The following is a 24,449-nucleotide window of genomic DNA, read 5'->3' as shown; positions in this document are numbered from 1 at the left end:
TGGTTATAACCTGTAGATTAAAACTGAAGAAATTGCAAAAAGGTGGGAATTTAAGGACATGGGATCTGGATAATCTGAAAGAACCAGAGGTTGTACAGAGTTTCAAGGAGAGCATAAGGGAACAATTGACAGGAATGGGGGAAAGAAACACAGAAGAAGAAGAATGCGTAGCTCTGAGGGATGAAGTAGTGAAGGCAGCAGAGGATAAAATAGGTAAAAAGACGAGGGCTGCTAGAAATCCTTGAGTAACAGAAGAAATATTGAATTTAATTGATGAAAGGAGAAAATATAAAAATGCAGTAAATGAAGCAGGCAAAAAGGAATACAAACATCTCAAAAATGAGATTGACAGGAAGTGCAAAATGGCTAAGCAGGGATGGCTAGAGGACAAATGTAAGGATGTAGAAGCTTATCTCACTAGGGGTAAGGTAGATACTGCCTACAGGAAAATTAAAGAGACCTTTGGAGAGAAGAGAACCACGTGCATGAATATCAAGAGCTCAGATGGCAACCCAGTTCTAAGCAAAGAAGGGAAGGCAGAAAGGTGAGAGGAGTATATAGAAGGTTTATACAAGGGCGATGTAGTTGAGGACAGTATTATGGAAATGGAAGAGGATGTAGATGAAGACGAAATGGGAGATAAGATACTGCGTGAAGAGTTTGACAGAGCATAGAACGACCTGAGTCTGACGGCCTTGTGAGAGCCAGTCCTGACAAAACTCTACCATCTTGTGAGCAAGATGTATGACACAGGCGTAATACCCTCAGACTTCAAGAAGAATATAATAATTCCAATCCCAAAGAAAGCAGGTGTTGACAGATGTGAAAATTACCGAATTATCAGTTTAATAAGTCACAGCTGCAAAATACTAACGCGAATTCTTTACAGACGAATGGAAAAACTGGTATATGCGGAGCTCGGGGAGGATCAGTTTGGATTTCGTAGAAATATTGGAACACCGTGAGGCAATACTGACCTTACGACTTATCTTAGAAGAAAGATTAAGAAAAGGCAAACCTACGTTTCTAGCATTTGTAGACTTAGAGAAAGCTTTTGACAATGTTGACTGGAATACTCTCTTTCAAATTCTGAAGGCGGCAGGGGTAAAATACAGGGAGCGAAAGGCTATTTACAATTTGTACAGAAACCAGATGGCAGTTATAAGAGTCGAGGGGCTTGAAAGGGAGGCAGTGGTTGGGAAGGGAGTGAGACAGGGTTGTAGCCTCTCCCCGATGTTATTCAATCTGTATATTGAGCAAGCAGTAAAGGAAACAAAAGAAAAATTTGGAGTAGGTATTAAAATCCATGGAGAAGAAATAAATACTTTGAGGTTTGCCGATGACACTGTAATTCTGTCAGAGGCAGCAAAGGACTTGGAAGAGCAGTTGAACGGAATGGAAAGTGTCTTGAAAGGAGGATATAAGATGAACATCAACAAAAGCAAAACGAGGATAATGGAATATAGTCAAATTAAATCGGGTGATGCTGAGGGAATTAGATTAGGAAATGAGACACTTAAAGTAGTAAAGCAGTTTTGCTATTTGGGAAGCAAAATAACTGATGATGGTCGAAGTAGAGAGGATATAAAATGTAGACTGGCAATGGCAAGAAAAGCGTTTATGAAGAAGAGAAATTTGTTAACATCGAATATAGATTTATGTATCAGGAAGTCGTTTCTGAAAGTATTTGTATGGAGTGTAGCCATGTATGGAAGTGAAACATGGACGATAACTAGTTTGGACAAGAAGAGGATAGAAGGTTTCGAAATGTGGTGCTAAAGAAGAATGCTGAAGATTAGATGGATAGATCACATAACTAATGAGGAGGTATTGAATAGAATTGGGGAGAAGAGAAGTTTGTGGCACAACTTGACTAGGAGAAGGGATCAGTTGGTAGGACATGTTCTGAGGCATCAAGGGATCACAAATTTAGCATTGGAGGGCAGCATGGAGGGTAAAAATCGTAGAGGGAGACCAAGAGATGAATACACTAAGCAGATTCAGAAGGATGTAGGTTGCAGTAGGTACTGGGAGATGAAGAGGCTTGCACAGGATAGAGTGGCATGGAGAGCTGCATCCAACCAGTCTCAGGACTGAAAACAACAACAACAACAATGTTACTTCAGAAGAAGGCCTTTGGGCTGGAAGCTGAAATCTATAGCAGTTCATTTGTTGTACCTGTCCCTTGTATTTTTTTCTTTTTAAATACAGGGTGTGGCATGAGAACTTTCTTGTTTTAAAAAATAAATTTAATTATCTATTCTTTACATAGAGGTACATTTAAAGTTTTATTTCATTAGGTTTTGAAAATTATATCTTGAAGGTGTTCTCCATTTCCTCATTGTATCTGGAGAGCCAATATTAGATGTATTATTTCAGTTTGTCCAGCATGTCTGTGTTGGCAGTAGTAGCACAAATGTTGTTCCACAGCTCACTCGTGGTCCATGGACAGGTGGTATAGACTAATGATTTAAGGTAACCCATAAGAAAAAGTTGCAAGGGGCTAAATCTGGTGAGCTTGCTGGCCACGAAGATTGCCCCTCAAAGGAATGAGACAGTTGGGGAAGTGTTCCAGCAAAGCAATGTTTGTGACATGTTAGCCGTGGTGCCATCTTTCTGGAATCAGACATCCCCACAACAATTTCTTCAAGTTTGGGAACAAAAACTCCTCAGTCATCTTGACATAATTATCAGAATTACTTTTGAATGCATTACGGAAACTGCAGTGATCAATGTCTTATAAATATTTACTATTGAAAACAGTCTTGATCACGATTTATTTCTCAAGGTGACCGGTTTTGACCACTACTGTGGTGATCTTCAGACCATTGAGTAGGAACCTCTTCCTGTTGGAGAATCCAACAGAAAGAAGTTCTTACTCAATGGTCTGAAGGTAGTGGTCAAAACCGGTCACCTTGAGAAATAAATTGTGATCAAGACTGTTTTTAATAGTAAATATTTTTTATAATTATCAGAAGTGAGCATAACTGCCCATTGGATTTTTTCGAAAAACCATGGGCCAACAATGCCAATTTTGGATAATAAAAACTAAATTGTCACATGTTCTGTATGCATGGGCTGCTTATGAAGTTCTCTGGGGCTTGTGCCCCTCCAATATTGCATGTTTTGTTTATTCACATATCCAGACAAATGAAAATGTGACTCGTTGCTGAAGAAGAGAATGGCATCGTACGGCAGGAGGTTTTTGATCAAGGCTTCAATGCATTGTTTTTGTGAAACAAAATTTGGTGGATTATGTGTGTGCACCATTGACAGTTGGTATGGATTAAAATTTCAAGTCTTCATGAATAATTCGTGTGATTAGAAGTTACAAGAGCAGCTGAATGTTTACATGCAGGTTTCTTGGGGAAATTGAAAATTGCCGGCCTTACTTTCTTGACATTTTCTGGTGTCCTTGTGGTTCTTGACGGCCCTGGTTTCCTCCCCCCCCCCCCCCCTGCACTACCAGTATCAATAAATGTGTCCACCCACATAACAATTGATTTTCAGTCAGGAACATGGTCTGCAGATGTGATATTAAACTGTTCCCTGAATGCTCACTGGGTTCTAAGTACTGAACAACCATTGGAAAAGTGAGCCACCATGGCCTCTCTCCCCTCCACTGCATGTTCGCCACTAAACTAATCTTAAGAAAAGAACCTTGTGAATTGGCTCAGTCCCACAAAACAGTGAGTAATGGCCACTTTTTGATGTGCATTTCAAATAAGGAAGTTCCTGAACCACACCCTATATTAATCTTTGCCTCAATAAACACTCACTTCCAATCTCCTGACAAATATCAGAAATAACTCCATACAGAGAAAGAGAAGATTCGTAAATAATAAAACATCACATAAATTTCAAGTTCAGTTACTTCCTTTTTTAGTTGTAAGTATATTAAAGGTGGTTTGCAGCAGTCAGCTATAGCCCTTGTAATTATAACTTACTTTTTATGACACACATATATGTACCTTCCAGTTGTGATACATAGCCAATAATGATAACGAACAGTGTGAGATCCAAGTTGGAATATCAACAATATCAGGAAAAGGATAGTTTGCTACTCGTGTGTGTGTGTGTGTGTGTGTGTGTGTGTGTGTGTGTTTTTCCCTGAAGAAGGCTTTGGCTGAAAACTAAATAATGTGTAACAGTCTTTTCATTGTGCTTGTCTGCAACTCGGGCATCATCTTTACGGTGAGTAGCAATCTATCTTTTTCCTAACATTATTGCTGTATTCTGCAAACTCTTTCTTATGTACAAAATCTTCCCAAAGTGTTCTTTGCCAGATGTGCAATACCAGGAACCAAACATTTGTTACATGTTCAATATAAAATGCATAAAATAAAGCTATTTCAAATGTTTTCTAATAAAATAGTTCATCTGGATACAGTTCACTATGAAATAGCCTTTATTAAGTAATTTTGCATTTTCATATTTTGTGGCAGAATTTGGATCTGTATTCACATTTGTTGCAAATATGAATTTTTCAGGTTGCTGATGACACCATTTTAACAGCTTTTACTGTAACCAACACACTGTTGATCTATGTCAGGTGATTAAGTATAGCGGGCTGAGTTGCAATTAACTGTCTGGATCTTCCTCAGCAAGTAGTTACTACAAACATCTCTATACCACTCACCAGTTGGTGTCAGCTGTTTTGCTCTTGGCAGCCAGCTATTGCTATACATGAACAAAAAAGTGGCTTTTATTGTATGTGCTGGAAACTGTTGCACAAATGACATAAATTGATTATTGAAAGCTGCATTTATTTGGCACTGAATCCTGTGCATGCATGTCCATGAAAGTTGAAACATTATTGTTGGGTTCAAATTAATGATGATGTAAATAAAATAGAAAGAAACTTCCACATGGGAAAAATATATTAAAAACAAAGATTCCAAGACTTACCAAGCGGGAAAGCGCCGGCAGACAGGCACATGAACAAAACACACAAACACACACACAGAATTACGAGCTTTCGCAACTGGCAGTTGCTTCGTCAGGAAAGAGGGAAGGAGAGGGAAAAATGAAAGGATGTGGGTTTTAAGGGAGAGGGTAAGGAGTCATTCCAATCCCGGGAGCGGAAAGACTTCCCTTAGGGGAAAAAAAGGACAGGTGTACACTCGCACACACACACCCACACACATATCCCTCCGCACATACACAGACACAAGCCTTGTGAAGTAATAAATGAATGACAGTATCAATCTGGACAGTGACATCAATGAATATTTTATAAATATTCAAGATTATGTTGTAAGCAACATGACATAAGGGAAGAATCATTGTGCTCCTCTTCCTCAGATCTGAACATGGCTGGAGCTGACAGAAACAACCACCTTCTCATTCTGCGTGTCCAGCAGTTCTTCACGGGTCTTTGTTTCCTTGGCTACCTTGTGGTATGACTCACTTCGAGACTAAATCCTCGGGGTATTGTTCTCAATGACTCCTTTTGTTAAAATTTACATTTCACTGAGAATAAACATTTTATTGCCTGCTATGTTACTTTACACCTAGGCTCTTATAAGTTCATTTGGACTGAAATGAGCAGGAGAAGCCTTATTATGCTATGCCGTATTGCCATACCTAGTTCAACAACTTGGTAGTGTGGGGTTTTTGGTTAACATAGTTTTTGCAAGTTCCTGTAAATCAGCCATATTGATGCCAGGTTCAATTTGCTACTATGTAATGTTTCTCTGTGTCCAAAATAAAATATCCACTTTCCTCCACTGCAGTCTCTCAGCTCTAACACAACAGAGTGATACCGCATGCGCTTCATGACTGTCATTGTATTTGGGTGAATATTTTGCTGTAGAAAACTGTGATTATTATTTCTTCATGATAGTCACCTTTCTTTCTGGAATGATGATTATGCTGCCGCCCTTTACTGTCGGCGTATTTGTTGTTCCTTCAGCTGTGCAGTCCATACAGCTTTTGTTAAAGTGTGAAATGCATTAGCCCATGTCTCACAAATCTACATGATGTCTTCAAATGAAGTTCTCCTCACGGGAGTAGATACTGACATTTCCAGGCAGCTGTGTGATATGTCGGTGGTATCTTCAGAGACAAACATTTTCCATGTCATAAATTAAGTTTCTGTCAGCAGTTTCAAAGAGACTGATTGTTCCCATTAAATATCTTTGCTTTTCAGAGAAGGTTACTGTAGTGTACTCCTTGCACTAATAATAAGCATACATGTTTCTGCATGCTGCATCCTGCTGGAATGCATCCATTTTGGTTACGTGTTGTAAATTCATTTCTTGCCCAGTGTTTCCAAGAGAGAATGACCTGTTGATGGCCCATTGTTCTCATTTTCCTTCCTTCCCTTCAGTTTTCCAATTCTCAGCATTGTATATCTATGAATGTTAAGTGATATGGTTATCCTGTCCACAACACTTGAACATATAATATCAGACTCCCACTGTTGTACCACAATTAATCATATGTACAAATAGCACACACAAATCTGCAGCAGATTGGAATTCTGATTCTACCCTCAGTACCTTTGAAGCTGGTGACTGTACTCTTGGATGATGTCTTTTGCAGTTAGCCTCATGTTGAGTCACATCACTGTCCTACTAAAACAATTCTAATACAAAAACACTAGTTCACAACAATAGCTTGTAAATGCAGAACACATCAGTGCTGGAAAACTCTATGCGTCACAGTGAGACCAGAGGAACATAAAAGCACTATGTACTACTAGTTATTGGCAGTGTGGTAACAAGGTGCAGTATACCTCTCGACCTGTTGGTGGTGCTGGAGAACAAAATATGTCATTGTTGGTGTTACTGTGGCTATGGGGTCATGTCCGCTACTCTGGAATGAACTGTAAAAAGTCACAAATTATTTGAAAATTGAGAGACAGAATGCTGGCCAGTACTTACCCTCAGAAAGTAGCTTCCTCAGTTAATAGTTCTTTTCTTACCAGGGGAGAGGAATTGGTTGGGGAAGGTTAAAAAGAAAGACCAGGATGAGAGGAATCCACCTCAACTAAGGACAAAGGAAGGCAATAATGAAAAATTGGGGGAGGGAGGCTATCTATATTGTGAAACACTACGCTCGCTTGTCTAGATATGATAACATAGTGAGAAATTAAAATGACCCAAGAGAAAGAGAAAAGAATGGTGCAGTTAAGAATTGGAGACCACCACCACTAAAACACACACACACACACACACACACACACACACACACACACACACACACAGGGAGAGGGGGGGAAGAGAGAGAAAGAGTTGTGAGAGATGGTGAGCAGATGGGGAGGGGCAAAGGAACTAGAACATGTGACATATAAAAATAAGTATAGAGTGATGATGATGAAGGAAGAAGAGGGGGAAATGTGTTAAGTCCAGGAAGAAGTTGGGATGCAAGGTTGTGTCAGGGAAAATTCCCGCCTCTTGAGTTAAGGGAAACTAGTAGATGGGAGGCTCCAAACAGCCTGGCCCCTTGAACTGTGCTGTAAATTATGTGCAGTGAGTACTTGGTGTCCCTCAAATAAACAGTTCTTCTATTCCAAGGTTTCCCAAACTTTTCCCCTGATAAAATAGGTTTGATGAATCATCTTGCTTATTTTGAAGGTTAACAAAATTAATAAAGCTTTAAAAAATCAGAAAAATTTGTTTATTCAGTTATTACTTCAATCACATGGAAGTCATAAAAGTTTAAAAAATAAGTAAAAATTATTTATTTCAAATGTATTTAGTATTTTTGAAAAGGTTTTGTACTGCAGTTGGTAAAACTGGGACCCTTATAGGATCACTTTGTTGTCCGTCCATCTGTCTGTCTGACTGTTGAGACCTCTTTTTCTCAGCAAAAAATCAAAGTATCAAGTTGAAATTTATGACAGGTACTAAGGACTTAAGTCACTTGTTGGTGTAAATAATTTAAGCTGCTAAGTCAATGCAGTCAAAACATACAGTATGACCACACACGTCACATATTTTGATACTTACAAACTCACTCATTGAAACCTATAGGGGAACTGTCTGCTATATGCCGGGCATCAGGCTCTAGGGTAAGGTGTGTGCCTGGAAACTGAGAGATTACGGCATCTAATCTCGGTCTGGCCATGGATTTCCTGGTCTTCATTTTAACCTAGTCTTCATCTCTCCGTGATGAGAGGAGTCAACAGAAACAACACATGTTTTAGATTTCATATTAAACTGTAGGTCCACTTTCCACAGTTCAACAACTGGGGTACGTTAGGGACATGCAAGTCGTCGAAATGGCATCTGATAGAAAGACTTGCACTAGGCCATTGAGCCACACAGAATTATTATTATTATTTTCAATTTTCTCTCTGAAGATGCTTTTTTGTCCATTGTTCTAAAAATTATAACACTCTTTCCTACAGTGATATGTTAATTTTATTGCCGTTTGTAAAAATGTCTGCCAGACATGCAAGTTTTATCAACCATAAAGGATGTCTTAAAAATTCAATAAAACTTTGTATGGAATTATTTTGCGCATTAAATAAGACCAATAACTCACTATGAACTTCGTGAAGCCTCAGTTGTACTTTTCCTCTGGATAGCCATCTCACTTCTGTATGGAGTAAAAGTGCGTTGTGTTCACCAATCATTACAGCGCACAAAATTTAAAAATATCTGGACTGCAGTGGTTGAGATTTTACATAGTTTATCATTATCACCACTTTATTTAAATGTATTTTAAATCAGTAGGCATTTCTTTTTGTTACTAGAGCTAGCCTATGAAAAATAGAGTGACTGCTGGTGGCTCTTGTAGCTTTTGTGCATGCAGAATACTGTGGCCAGTAGATGCGCAGATGGTAGGGCAAGCGTGAGGAGAGAAATAGTGGTGGGGGCTGGGGGCAGGCACTGTAGAGGAAATGCTGAGTGCTGGAGAGGAAGTGCCATTCTAAACTGAAGCAAAAATGCACAATTTTATGTGGATATTAAGTAGGTCCTCTTCACGCCCACACTTGCATGATGACCATTCAAAAAGATCTGTCACTTCTCCTTTGGTTAATATCTAAAAGGAATTCCACTGAAAATACAGTGATTTATTTTTGCCTTGTTTGTTAACCATTTGTAACTTTCAGAGAATTGTCAGAAGTGGGGAGTTTTGAGCAAAACTTACACATTTCTCTTGTTGTCATGTTAAAATTTGCTTCTTTTGCCAAAACTCAGTGGAGTTTACACAGTCTCACATCACCTGTTGTGCAGACACAATTGCGAGAGAATTCTGAGACAGTCGTTTATTAAGTGAGGAAAAGTAAAGTTAGCATCTTACCAAAAAAGCACATCCTCGGTACAAAATAAATGTGTAATGACTTCACTTACGTTGTACCAAAACCCATAGCACCCCTCTTATCACCAGCTACTGATGCTCCTTAAAAATTATATTCTTTCATCGGAAATGTCTGTAATTAGTAGAATAATGTGGTAGACAAAGACGTTTTGCATAATAACCAACCACCAAAATACTTTCCTCTTTGTGTGCTATCATTTGCCAAAATCTCATTTTGATATCTCAAACCGCTTATGAAATATGAGCAATATTACGGATATTTCACTCTTCCTTTTCGCTGGCACCGTGTGATTGCAAATGAGTGTGCTACGTCAAATCATTTTTCTCGAGACTGGTTTCATTCCAAGCTTTTTGAATTTCAGGCAGTGTCTTACTTCCACTTAAATATTACAATAACTGTGACCATTAATGAAATGATGGACACATCATAATAAACTTGACACACAAAGCTACAAGTAAAGCAAAAATGAATTTTTTTTACCGAATATGTTCTGTAAAATTGTTTGACGAAGATTGCAGGGCATGCACGTCTATTCCGTCATCGCTGACCGGCTGAAAGGTGGCAAACGCTTGTAGGCCTCCTGAAAAAATGAATGAAATCACCCAGTGCTGTAGACAAAAATTGGTCGCTGCACATCGTCTACCATATCCTGCACAACTTATACCTACAGTATATGTGTTGCAGCTCTCTTTGTTTTTCCTACCGTGGTTGTAGTTCCATCTGTACAAATACACTTCTCCCATCCAATCTCATGTTTTATAACATAATCATTAATACAACTATATAGATCTTCTCCTGTTTTTTATGTAAATATGCACTCACGACTAAATCTTCAATATTTTTATTAAATGTATAACAACCAAATATTAGTAATACAGCTAGTCCTGTGACATCTGTGGATCGTCCGTTTGCAGTGGATACCAAGTTGATAAATTAATTTCTTCTATATGCCACCGGAAAGATCTTCGACGTGTTGTGAAACACTATTATTAGCTAACTGTACCAAATTTATTTTTTTGGTAGTCTGTTCATTAATAGCTATGTCTGTTCATTGATAACTGTGTTTATTCATTGATACTGTGTCTGTTCATTAGTAACTGTGTTTTTTCATTAGTAACTGTGTCTTTTCTTTAGTAACTGTGTCTGTTCATTAGTGACAGTGTCTGTTCATTAGTAATGAAGTCTGTTCATTAATAACCATGCCTTTTACAAACGGCTTAAAAAACGTTTTTCTCTAATTGAATGAGCTTCTCCATTAAGTTCAATATGGTAAATTACATGGTAAGATGCTTATTCATAAGAGTATGGTACCAAATTAATGGTGAGAGCATAGCATAAGCTATTTTCATACAGAATATAAACTGTAAGAGATGCCTATCACGTGCACATGATGTTTTGTGGCACCAACAGCGGTCAGTTATGAAATTTACATCCCTTAAATTAGTACTGTCAGAATGTCAGGAAAATAAGCCATGTTATTAATAATTTTTTTGCAGACCAGTTATTTGCTTCCCAAGGACCCAGTTTGGAAAATCCTGTTCTATGCCCATTTATGTGCTCATGCAGTTTATGGTAGTCATTCTTACATGATACGCTGTGCAGTGGACAGAAGTTAGTTGTTAAACAACATGCACAGTTTCACAAACTGCTCTCCCTTCAACATTGTCATATTTACCATTAGTAGATCTAAAGTAAATGGTAGCAGGGGGTTTCATGGGGCAGGTATTACAGTGAGAACGATTACAAGGATAGGAACTTAGGGATAGCAGCAATGGTTTGAGAATATCATGTTTTGACTAGGATGTTATGGAAGTTAAGAGGGCAACAGAAGGTGACAGTGGGTGGCATTTGGAGGGAGAATCTGATTTCAAGGCTTGATTTGAGAAGGACTTAGTTTTAGCAAATAAACGTGTTGGAGCATTCAAGGGCCAGTTGGTGTTGGGTGAGAAAGGGGGGGGGGGTGCTTCTGAGTTTTGTGGAAGTAGCTGTGTCAGTCAAATGGTGAGAAGAGGCTACTGCCCAGGAAATGTCTGGAGTAATTGCGGAAAAGGAAAACGTGAGGGTTTGTTTTTGTGGGTGTTGAGGAATTTGGTTATGGAGCAGATTCGTTTGCCTTAAATACTTTGGCTGTAGGCAAGTGAGTGTTTGATGGGGAATGGGTGGCAACTGTGAAAGTGTAGGTATTGTTAGTTATTAGTTGCTAGAGCGAGGTTTAGAAGCGGGCTTTAGTGAGGCGAGAGTCAACACCACGGAAGGTAGCCCTGGTTTTGAAAAAAGACCAGGTGAATTTTAATTGGGAATGAAAGTAAGATGTTACAGGAAGTGAAGGAGTTATTCTTCACTATGAGTACAAACCATAAAGATGATGATGATGAATCTGTACTAAACTGTGATGCCCAGGTTCCAAGTCTGGAGAAGTGCCTCTTCCATGCAGCCTATAGAAAGATCGTGTAGCACAGGGCCATCCTGATTTTGTGTTTCATGATTTGTTTGTTGGTCTGGCTCTCAAACGTGAGTAGTTTTGGCTGGAGATGAAGTTGGCAATTCTGACAATAAACAAAAGGTTAGGAAGAGTTTCATGTGGCAGTTGGGAGAGATAGGTAGTGCTCTACGGCTAATATACCACATGTGTGTGGATTGGTGATTTAAAGCAAGGGCACATAAATAGAGAAAAGGGGGAGTTTAGGTGGGAGTGAGGATTCAAGACATTCCAGGAAGTGTTTGTTGCATTTTATGATGGCTGGGAGGCACTCTGTGACAGGTTTGAGATGCTGGTCAGCTAAAGTTGAGATGTGTTTGCTGCCAGTTTTGAAACCAGTTTCTATGAAAGACACTGTTAGTTACAAAAGATAAAACAAGCTCGTGTATTTTTATATGTCTGAGAATTGGGATTTAGCCTCTCGAAAGGAAGCCTTCCCAGCAGTTCTGTCTCAGAATTTTATAATTTTCTCAACTAAATTTTTCTTTTCATACAAGTTATTTTAATCACACTATAATATCCACAGATTAATGTGGTGTGGTAAATGCATAGATAGTTTACAAATAGTCCATACCTTTAATAGTATTTGGCTTTATTAATATTTGATAAATGATCTTTGCATTTTGGTGCCTTTTGTCATTAGTGTTTACCCGCTGTAGCATAATCGACATTAGTCTCTATCTTCAGCTGTGTTTCCATCCCAGCACCAGCCAGACATCTGTCATTGAAATGGATAATCTACATGTTTGCTCTGCAATTCACATTTCAGCATTTGGCAGAAAGTGCTCAGACACTCTCTCAACCATTCCTCTCTCAAATAGCATGTGGGGAAAATGAACATCTAAATATTTCTGTGAGAGTTTGAATTCCTCTTCTTTTATCATAATAGTTATTCCTCCCGATGTAAGTGGGAGTCAACAAAGTGTTTTGGCATTTGGAAGAGAAAGTTCGTGATTGTAATTTTGTAAAAAGATATCACTGCAATCAAAAATACCTTTGTTTTAATAAATGATCACCTCCTCCACTTGCATATGTCATCTGTGACATTCTCCCTCCTAATTTGTGACAACACAAGATAAGGTGCTGTACTTTGAACTTTTTCGATGTTCTCCATAAATCTTACCTGGTACCAATCCCATGGTAAAAAGCAATACTCCAGAAGCAGATGGATAAGTATAATGTAGGCATTTTATTTAGTAGGTCTGTTGCATCTTCTAAATGCTCTGCTTTTAAAATACGGTCATCAGTTCACCTTCCCCAGAACATTTTCAATGTGATGGTTTCAATTTAAGGTGTTCAGAATTATAATCCCAAAATGTTTAACTGAATTGACAATCTTTAAACTTGTGTTATTTACCATGTAAACAAAATTTTATGGAACTTTTTTAGTACTCATGTGGATTACCTTACACTTTTTGTTCTGGGTAAGAAACAGCATTTTCTGCAAACAATCTAAGAGGACTGCTCGTATTGCCTCCTGAATCACTTATGTAGATTCAGAGCAGCAGAGGGCAAATAGCACTTCCTTGGGGAACCACAGATAAATTTCATTTCACTTGATGACTACCCATTCATTACTATGAACTGTGACCTTTCTGGCAGGAAATCATGAATTCAATCACACAGCTGAGATGATACTCTGTTGGTACACAGTTTGATTAGAAACCACTTATGGGGAATAGTGTCAAAAGCCATCAGGAAATATAGGAATATGGAATGAACTGGAGACCCCTATTGTTTATAATCATTGCTTTATGTGAATAAAGTGGTGGTTGTGTTTCACGAGAATGATATTTTCTGAATTAATGTTAGTTGTGTTTCAGTAGGTTGTTCTCGTTGAGGTACTTCATTATGTTGGAACACACTGTGTGTTCAGAAGCCTGCTATAAGTTGATGACAGTGATTTGAGTCTGTAATTCAGCGGATTGCTTCTGTTTCCTTTCTTTTGTGTTGGTGTAAACTTCACAACTATCCAGTCTTTAGGAACAGATCTTTGGTCAAGAGCATGGTCACGTATGAATGCTAAAAAGGAGCTATTTCATCTGCATAGTCTGGAAGCAACCTGATTAGTATAAGATCAAGACAGGAAGACTTGCTTTCATTAAGTGATTTAAGTTGCTCCCCTTGGGTAAAATTGAAACAAGCGATAGTGGGTGCACAACCGAGTATATTGAGATAGGAAACCAACAGTTGGAAATCCATATTTATTGTGTTATGGAACGTATGGGTGGGCATTGACCAAGATCACCTAAATAGGACCTATTTGTTGCTTCCATGTGTGACTGGTCAATGTTACGTGCTGTTCCTGTGAGATACGCTGCCACAGTTCTTGGAGACTGTAATTATTGTTGTCCACGAAAGGATCTGCTTTCAACATGACAGTACACCAGCCTATTTTGATGTTAATGTCCACGAACACTTGAATGACACACACCTTCATCATTGGATTGTAAGGGAGGTCCTGTCCCATGGCCATCATGATTACCAGAGCAGAGGTGGCGAGGGGGAGTGGTACAAGAAAGCACCATATGTGCCTCAGGTGTCTCCTTACAATTTCTGAGAAAACATATTTGTTGTTGTTGTTGTTGTGGTGGTCTTCAGTCCAGAGACTGGTTTGATGCAACTCTCCATGCTACTCTATCCTGTGCAAGCTTCTTCATTTCCCACTACCTACTGCAATCTACATCCTTCTGAATATGCTTAGTGTATTCATCTCTTGGTCTCCCACTATGATTTTTACCCTCCACACTGCCCTCCAATACCAAATTGGTGATCCCTTGATGCCTCAGAACATGTCATACCAACCGATCCCACAAATTTCTCTTCTCCCCAGTTCTATTCAGTATCTCCTCATTAGCCATGTGATCTACCCATCTAATCTTCAGCATTCTTTTGTAGCACCACATTTCGGAAGCTTCTGTTCTCTTCTTGCCTAAGCTATTTATCGTCCCATGTTTAACTCCATACATGGTTACAATCCATACAGGTACTTTCAAAAACGACTTCCTGACTCTTAAATCTATACTGGATGTCAACAAATTTCTCTTCTTCAGAAATGCTTTCCTTGCCATTGCCAGTATACATTTTATATCCTCCCTACTTTGACCATCATCAGTTATTTTGTTCCCCAAATTGCTAACCTCATTTACTACTTTTAAGTGTCTCATTTCCTAATCTAATCCCCTCAGCATCACCCAAGTTAATTCAACTACATTCCATTATCCTCGATTTGCTTTTGTTGATGTTCATCTTATATCCTCCTTTCAAGACACTGTCCACTCCCTTCAACTGCTCATCCAGGTACTTTGCTGCCTCTGACAGAATTACAGTGTCATCGGCAAACCTCAAAGTATTTATTTCTTCTCCATGGATTTTAATACCAACTCTGAATTTTTCTTTTGTTTCCTTTACTGCTTGTTCAATATACAGATTGAAAAACATCGGGGGGACACTCCAACCCTGCCTCACTCCCTTCCCAACCACTGCTTCCCTTTCATGTTCCTTCGACTCTTATAACTGCCATCTGGTTTATGTACAAACTATAAATAGTCTTTTGCTCCCTGTATTTGATCCATGCCACCTTCAGAATTTGAAAGAGAGTATTCCAGTCAACATTGTCAAAAGCTTTCTCTAAGTCTACAAATGCTAGAAACGTAGGTTGGCCTTTCCGTAATCTATCTTCTAAGGTAAGTCATAGGTTCAGTATTTCCTCAAGTGTTCCAACATTTCTACGGAATCCAAGCTGATCTTCCCGGAGGTCGGCTTGTATTCTTCTTGAAGCATGTCTCGTATGTCTTGCTCACCAGATGATAGAGTTTTGTCAGGGCTGGCTCCCCCAAGGCTCAGTAGTTCTAATGGAATATCTCCCATTTCATCTTCATCTACATCCTTTTCCATTTTAATAATATTGTCCTCAAGTACGTCGCCCTTGTATAGACCCTCAATATACTCCTTCCACCTTCCTGCTTTCCCTTCTTTGCTTAGAACTGGGTTGTCATCCGAGCTCTTGATATTCATACAAGTGGTTTTCTTTTCTCCAGAGATCTCTTTAATTTTCCTGTAGGCCGTATCTATCTTAAACCTAGTGATATATGCCTCTGCATACTTATATTTGTCTTCTAGCCATCCCTGCTTAGCCATTTTGCACTTCCTGTTGATCTTATTTTTGAGACATTTGTATTCCTGCTTCGTTTACTGCATTTTTATATTTTCTCCTTTCATCAATTAAATTCAATATATCTTCTGTTACGCAAGGATTTCTACTATCCCTTATCGTTTTACCTACTTCATCCTCTACTGCCTTCACTATTTCATCTCTGAAAGCTACCCATTCTTCTTCTATTGTATTTCTTTCCCCCATTCTTGCCAATCGTTCCCTAATGCTCTCCCTGAAACACTCTACAAACTCCATTTTTGTCAGTTTATCCAGGTGCCATCTCGTTAAATTCCCACCTTTTTGCATTTTCATCAGTTTTAATCTACAGTTCATAACCAATAGATTGTGGTCAGAGTTCACATCTGCCCCTAGAAATGTCTTACAATTTAAAACCTGGTTCCTAAATCTCTGTCTTACCATTAAATGATCTATCTGAAACCTTCCAGTATCTCCAGGCTTCTTCCATGTGTACAACCTTCTTTCGTGATTCTTGAACCAAGTGTTAGCTATGATTAAGTTATGCTCTGTGCAAAATTCTACCAGACAGCTTCCTCTTTCATTTCTTAGCCCCAATCCATAATCACCTACTATGTTTCCTTCTCTCCCTTTTCCTACTATTGAATTCCAGTCACCCATGACAATTAAATGTTTGTCTCCCTTCACTATCTGAATAATTTCTTTTATCTCATCATACATTTCATCAATCTCTTCGTCATCTGCAGAGCTAGTTCGCATATAAACTTGTATTGCTGTGGTAGGTGTGGGCTTCGTGTCAATCTTGGCCACAATAATGCTTTCACTATCTTATTAAATCACTCCAACTCTTGCACCACAAGTCATACCCATGTCAAAGAACTAAGTACAAAAATCTGTACCATGCAGCACCCCACCCCTCCCTCCTGCCCCCTCCTCCTCCCCCCTCTAGCATTCAGCCATGTCATATGGCTAGTTCTCTATCAATTATGGCATGATTTGTTATGTGTACATGACCACAAATCAAATGTGCACCACCAAATTGTGACTAAGGGCATGTCAGTTATGCAGTGGTGGGCCATGTTGCACAGTACAACTTTATCAACTTATGTGAATGTTTCACATGTGCCACCTGTATCATTCCACATCATCACAGATTTTCAGATCACAAAAGTGGAAGCTGACTTTCCAACAGATCTCATGGTCCATCAGTGCTTCTGTAATCAGTCCCCCGCCCCTTCTTCCTTCCCCTCCCCTCCTCTCTCTCTCCCCCCCCCCCCTCGAGTAACAGTAACAATGCAGTTCTCTACTGCAAGTCTTGTATTTTAGATTTTCTTGAGTTGGGAGCTTTATAGTTTTCAGGGCACATGCTTCAATGGCCACAAAAACCTTGAAACCGATAATAACTTCTTGTGCTATCTTGAGCAAAACTAAAGGTATATAATGGAATTTTAGATGTATTGAGGAACTTGAGATCTTAAATATCAGAAAGATAGATGACAAGAAAGTAGTGTGTTGTAAGCAAAATATCTTGAGGAAGATCCTTGCCCAGTGTGATGGCTTCAGAAAATGGAAGAACCAAAAATATTGGGAACATATTCCAGAAAATGAAGGCAAATGGAGTTCAATGGGGAGTATGTGCTCACATGCATAAACATCTTTGAACCAAGTGTGTGATCTGAAGGCCTGTGGATATGTCTGCTTGGTATTCCCAGGAACTAGTGATTGGATAAAGTCATAGAAACACAAAAATGTATTTACTGAAGCAAATTGCGACGTCGTCACATTATCCGTAAGTGCTGTGAAGTAAGGATCTCAGCTGCCACCCTCGAGTCTTCTGTGCTGCCCTTCTCCTCCCACCTTCCCTTGCTTCTGTGTTTTTGTGAGCAACATTCTAGTGCAGTTTTCAAGGTTTCTCCTCTGCTCTGCTGCCCCTATGTTTCCTAAGCTCTAACCTCTCCCCTTCTCATTTCTTCCACATCAACCATTCTTCCATCCCAGTCAGGCTACTGTGCAAGAGAGAGAGAGAGAGAGAGAGAGAGAGAGAGAGAGAGAAAGGGGGGGGGGGGGGGAGCATAATCATGTTTTATGCAACTGTGCTTGATTTCAAGAACAACAGAAGTACAAAGTGCTGGCCTGTATTACCACATCATCATTGTTTCAGATTTGTTCTGAAAAATCTTTGCTGTATTTATAAGCAGTCCTGTTACTGTCTAGTAAAATTATTAAGTGGACACTTTTGATGCTCGTCTGATGGTGCAATGAAAACATTAATAGATCTTTTTTTTCTGTTTCAGGAAAAACACATTGTCACAAATGGTGTATTGGCTGCAAATGTTAAAGAAGGATGCAGTTTATTAGAAAAGCACCACACTTGGAGCAAAGAGAGACAGCTGGTCAAGAAGCAACAAAATAATGACTATATCTTTCTGGCGAACAGTCACATTCAATCTGCATTGTCACATGATGTTATGGTAGATTCTTCTCCCATACTTTGGATAACGGGAGAAGTTGAAAAATCACAGACAAAGGATGCAGGTCTAGAATCTTTGCATATGCCACAGATAGTTGGTTTATGTGATACAAAGCTACAGCAAGTTCAGAAAGACTGTAATGATGAAACTGTTACAAGAAGTTATCCATTGAAATATAGTCCAGTTAATAAAACTATGGGTAATGATGAAATTTTTTATGAAGAAATATGCAAGGATGAAAAAGATACTAATTTTGTAAATCAAAGTAAGACTGCTAACACTACTGCTATTAAAATGTATAGCACCAAGCTAAAAAACACACACAATATATCCCAAATTAAAGACTGTCCTTCCTCTAAATCATCAGATATGTTAAATATAGTTATATCATCTCAGTCACAATCTGAAGCTTCCAAAAACCCAGGAGTATTTCATGAAAACAACGATCCATTTACACTGAATATTCCAGTAGCATTTAACACTAGTGCTGAATCTGTGTATCTTCCTAATGATAAACAAAATATTTTAACAAGCTGTAAGTCAGAAAATCCTGATTTAGGAAATAAGTCAGGTGTGTATATTGGTAATACTTGTGGTACTGCAGTTTCACCGTCAAAATTTACTCAAGAAAGTGATTCAGGAACTCATGAAGCATCAAAATGTATGTCTCCTCCACAGCAAATGTTAACTTTGAATGAAGAATCTCTTAATCTGTTTTATGACACAGATATATAAAGTATAGTGTCTTTTTATTTGTTATGACAACTGCATGTTTTTATCACTTACATGTTCAGAAATATGTGTGACAGTGTTCTCTTGCATTGTTTAGGAATAAAGAGCATTCATAGTAAGTGCCATTAAATATGTTGCTGGTTTACTTTTTGAAAAGCAACACTTTAAGTAATGCTATTTATTTGGGGCTGTGTTATGTTGAATGTCTATGGGTATCTCATGATGTAATTATTCCTATTGCATGTTGGGAAAATTGTCATTCTTTCCAGTATGGATTGTGGCTCTTTTTCCATTTGATATGAGGGGGTATGGATTTGTACACTCGGCTGACTTCACACACTACTTGTCAAGACTATGGAGACACTGGCTTAGTGAGGTACAGAAACACGCAAATGCTTATCTGTCACAACTGTGTCAGACAATCTGGTACTGGATAATTTGGATTTGTCAAGACTCCATTTTGAGCCAGAAAAGACATATTTCACATCGAAACCACACAAGTTAAAAACACTTTTGTCCAAGCAGGCAGCCAGTGACATGACTCGACTTTCAATGTGTGTGTGGAGGTACTTGCCACAAGCGTATGTTGAGACATAGTATTTTACATTCCAAGACTCATAAACATCACCCCCCCCCCCCCTCACACACACACACACACACACACACACACACACACACACACACACAGAAGGTGAGCTCCAGACAACCACTCAGGCATTATGAATCGGTTTCTCCAGTTGTAGCATCAGAAGGCATTGCAACATTTATTGTCATGATTGGTACTGAAGACAGGCTTTTAAAATCACAATGTGATACATGACATGCTGTAGACACAAGACAAATTACTAAAAGTAGCAAGAACGCAATACTGACAGTTAAGTATGTATTAATATTACTTGAAGATTTGACAGATTTAATCCAATTCGTTGCTTGCTTGAAGTTAAAACATTGTTAGTAGTCATTACATTTTCTTATACAGATGGCATATCAAACAGATCTCATGAAAAATAACAATTAACCATTACCATTTGAGTATGAAAGGTACTTCATGTGTACCAGATATTATAAATGTTAAGGTGATATTTAGAATCGAATTGAAAGAGTAAATTATACTAAAATGTAGACTATCACGGCCGGAAATATCATGTCCATTATAATTATCTGGGCTGTTATGCCGTGGTCAGTTGATGAATTCTGTGTCAATTCCCAATGTTTCGTCTCCGACTGTGGGAGACATCTTTATGGGGGTCCGTAGCTCGATGGAAGGTCCATCACACCCACTGGCTCGCTACTGACTGCCGCTAAATTCTGTGTCCGCGCGCTCCCACGCCGCGGCGTGACATCACGTGTTTTGAAAACATCAGTGCAATTGGCCGCTGTCTGTTGCCGTCGATTGCCATTGCCATCACCCAATAGTGGATGGATGGTAGACATCTTCTTTAACACCGGCATCCATGTACTGTTTAATTTCATGCCCTCCTCCTTTCGATTGAAATTATTAGGGTGTTTAGCGATTTCGATTGCCTCCCTGTAGAGCCTTTCATAATATCCGCTTGTGGTCGCTAGTACTTGCGTCTCCTCAAAACGAATATTGTGGTTCCCTGGCTGGAAAGCATGCTCCACAGCAGCTGGTTGTTTCGTTTCTCTTCTTCTATAATTGCCCTTGTGCTCTTCCAAAGAAAGAACTGTTTCTAAACGTTTATAAGAGCACAAGGGTAATTGTATTACAGCTGTTGCGGAGCATGCTTTCCAGCCAGGAAACCACAATATTCATTTCGAGGAGACGCAAGTACTAGTGGCCACAAGTGGATATTACGAAAGGCTCTACAGGGAGGCAATCGAAATCGCTAAACACCCTAATAATTCAGTCGAAAGGAGGAGGGCATGGAATTAAACATTGGGAATTGACACAGAATTCATCAACCGACCACAGCATAACAGCCCGTATAATTATAACGGACAGAGTAAATTATACCTTCAGACCATTGTTTAAGAAATTGTGGCTGCAGGTGCATTAAATTCCTAGGGCAATCATTTCTCAGAGGATTATTCATAAATAATTCTGTCTCTCAGCTGTACATGCTACTATCTAAGAATATTTCTGATTCTGAGCAAATTGACTTATGACTATGTTTACGTATATACAGATCATGCTCATTCAGAGATAAAAAATACCTACGGTAAATAATCATTTAGCTGATACATGACATGAATCAATCTTGTGCATTTCAAAACTGTGTGTTGATGTAGGAATAACAGTTAATTCATCTCCCATAATTAAAAAGTATATTTTAGCTAATTTGTAGTAAGCTGATAAATTATAAGAATTAACAGGGTAAATCAAAGTAGATATTGCATCTAACTTCCATTCAATTAATAGTAGGATCTGTAAGAATTGATCTTATTGCAATAGTACACTGCTTAAATAATCATAGAACTACTTTCTAGAGCTGTACTTAAAATAAAAGCATCAGTTCTAGCATTTGATAGACTGTCAGTAATTCTTAACAACAGAATGTTGAAAATCTAACTGAGCAGTCACAGCACACAGTCCTTCAAACAACTCGCAAATTGTAGCATTCATCTCACCATGAATTATGTTGAAATCTGTAATGAATTGCTTCACAATATGTTCAATAAAAACTATGTGGCTAGTAATGGTTCTTTGGATATTCCTTAATATAATTATTTCATTAGAGATAATATTATGAAAAGGATATACTGCTACTCGCCATATAGTGGAAATGTTGAGTCGCAGTCAGGCACAACAAAAAGACTGCTAAACAAATTAACTTTTGTCCAAAAAAAATTGCGCGTGCACGCACGCACACACACACACACACACACACACACACACACACACACACAAATGCAATTCTCACACATGACCTCTGTCTTTGGCTAGTCTCAGTAGAGGGAGGCTTCTTGGTCTAAAGCTTACTTGTTTAGCAGTCTTTTTGTTGTGGCTGTCTGCAACTCAATCTATCCTTTTCATAATACTGTCATTAATCCATCCTAGATTTTCTTTTTTTTATGTTTCATTACAGAGGTTAATTGAATTTATACTGGACTGTTGTTCAAAAGCAAAATTTTGTCTTTAATGTGAGATCATGGGTGGCTAAAGCACCAAATACACTACAAAAGGTAGTTCCTCCAAAATAAAACCAGGCATATTTGTGCATAATCCATATTTTGTGTGGTAAAAGGTTTAAAATAACAACTAGTATTTTGTTCATAACCAGCAAATGTGGCTTCTACCTCCATTTTTATAATGGTCCAGTTGTTATAACAAGACATTCCTATTTCCAAAACTATGTCATTATCTTTTTATGAGAAAATTAAATCAATTTGCATCTTAACAAAACTCAGTTGTCGTTAAATCTCAAATTGTATTTAAGTACAAGTTTAGCATTATTTGTTGAAACTTCCATGTCTGATCATGGTTCAAACAAAACACCTGTTGTATGCAATACTGTTAATATAGCATTAATGGAACACATTGTCATTTCCAAAATTAGAATTGCAGTAAACATGGTTAATTAGTTCTAAACGCTAGAGTAAAACAGTGGATGTAATGCAAATCATATCTAGTGGTGAAGTGCAGAATAAGTTTCAGTTATATTTACGTCCTCTGTATAATAGCTGGAATCTATATTTGCACAACACATTCACATAAGTGTATGGTTGTGAAATAAAAACATGCATTGCACTCACACTACACATCTTCAAAGATTGTAGGGATGTAAGGAAGATTGCTTGGTGTATGTTGATGCCTTGGGATCGAAGTCTGGACTGCACTGCTTGTTGTCTGGATTTAGGAACAGCTATTCTGTCCCTCAGTCAGTCCTTGTCATCATCTTGCAATCTTGAAATGCTATGGAAGTCTAGCCAGAAATGGCTTTACAACGGTTGATATGAACAACAGTCAACAAAAAGGTAGATAGAGCTTAAGAGTGACTGGTGATAACAGTTCAATATCGGATATTGTTATTTGCGAAACTTCTTAAACTTTGTAACCTGTAGTATGAATTTAAAAAATGCCTTCAGTAACAAATTTCTGTGTTTTATTAAATATGCACAAACTTGTGAAATGAAGGCATTTTTTAATTTCAGTGTATTGAAAAAAAGTCACATTTGCAGCTGCAAAATATGGATAAAATTTTTGACCGGACTCTTCTTCAACACTGTGTTGCTCAGACAGACGAGATCTTTGACTCGATACTGTGGTGCAACTGCCGGCAATTGTGTTGTTTTGCTTGCTGCAGAAAAGGTTGATGATTCTGCTGTTTCACTCCCATAACTCCTTGCTTGTGCATTAATTCCTTTATGTGTTCATTACCAATTCCAGTGGTCAGTCAGGCAAAACCCAAGACTTAATGTGTCCTCCTTACAATTTCATATGGACTCAGACCAGTTGACATGGGAATTTTTGCACTGTAAGCATTTGCATTAGCTTACAAGTCTGTTTAAGCAATTCACTCACAAAATTTGTCTAAGCAATTCAGTCATGAAATTCGTTCTTGGTGACTGATTATCCTTAATGGTGACCCAAAATTTAGAATCCACTCTTTAACAAAACTGATAGCTACTGTCTCATCTCTTTGATCAGGTAGTTGTATCATGAGAAGATATATGGAGAAATGATCTAACATGGTTAGTGTTAGTCTTAGATAACAGTCCAACAACATCCAAGCCTACTTTTTCGATTTGTTCACTAGTCTGTGATAATTCTTGTAATGTTGCCTTCATTTTCCCGAATTATTCCATCTGTTACCAGAATCACCTCATGAAACAAACTCAAAAAGTCAGATTTACAGCTGGGCCATCAATATAACTCAGCTGCTTTAATGTATGTTGTGTTTTTACCACAGTGTCAGTATGATAAAGAATTGCATTTTACCATCATGACTTGTTCTCTTATATTTAGTGGAATAACGAGCAGATTTCTTTACAAATGATTTTGTACAGCAAGCATCTACTTCGCCAAAATGTTGATCATTTTCCCATATTTTGCATTGTGGATCCTCTTGAGCTGCTCTTAACTCTGCCTCATGATTTCTTGTAATTCAAACACAAATGCTTCGGCTCATTGCACCAGCATTTACATGTAGATACCAGGTTAGTGAATAACCTTAAACTGGAACTCAGTCTCAAAGCCTACCTTATTAGTTTGGAACTTGGATTCTTTAAGCTCAGCAACCATTTAGGTGCAGCATGGTCAGTCATTGTGTCAAAAAACATCTATTATATGTTATACAATAAACCAAAACACAAAGCTCCTTTTCTGTTGTAGTACAATATATTCTGTTTTGTTTAATTGTCCCGAAGCAAGTGATTTTGGGTGCTCATGGCCATCAATTT

At 38.3% G+C, this 24,449-nt stretch overlaps 1 protein-coding gene across 2 annotated transcripts in view; it reads left to right on the top strand.

The window, feature by feature from the left end:
• The window catches only part of LOC126337041 (zinc finger protein 252-like), a 99,119-nt gene extending 79,393 nt beyond the window's left edge, over positions 1-19,726 (top strand). For both annotated transcript variants that reach the window (XM_050001363.1, XM_050001362.1), the window contains one exon: positions 18,180-19,726. In XM_050001363.1, coding sequence (XP_049857320.1) covers positions 18,180-19,091 — 912 coding nt within the window. In that variant the 3' untranslated portion in view covers positions 19,092-19,726. The remainder of the gene's footprint in view (positions 1-18,179) is intronic.
• The last annotated feature ends 4,723 nt before the right edge of the window (positions 19,727-24,449 follow it).

This window comes from Schistocerca gregaria, chromosome 2, assembly GCF_023897955.1.
Source record: "Schistocerca gregaria isolate iqSchGreg1 chromosome 2, iqSchGreg1.2, whole genome shotgun sequence".
NCBI lineage: Eukaryota > Metazoa > Arthropoda > Insecta > Orthoptera > Acrididae > Schistocerca > Schistocerca gregaria.
The sequence above is the reverse complement of the archived record's forward strand: the minus strand, read 5'-3'. Positions and strand labels throughout refer to the sequence as shown.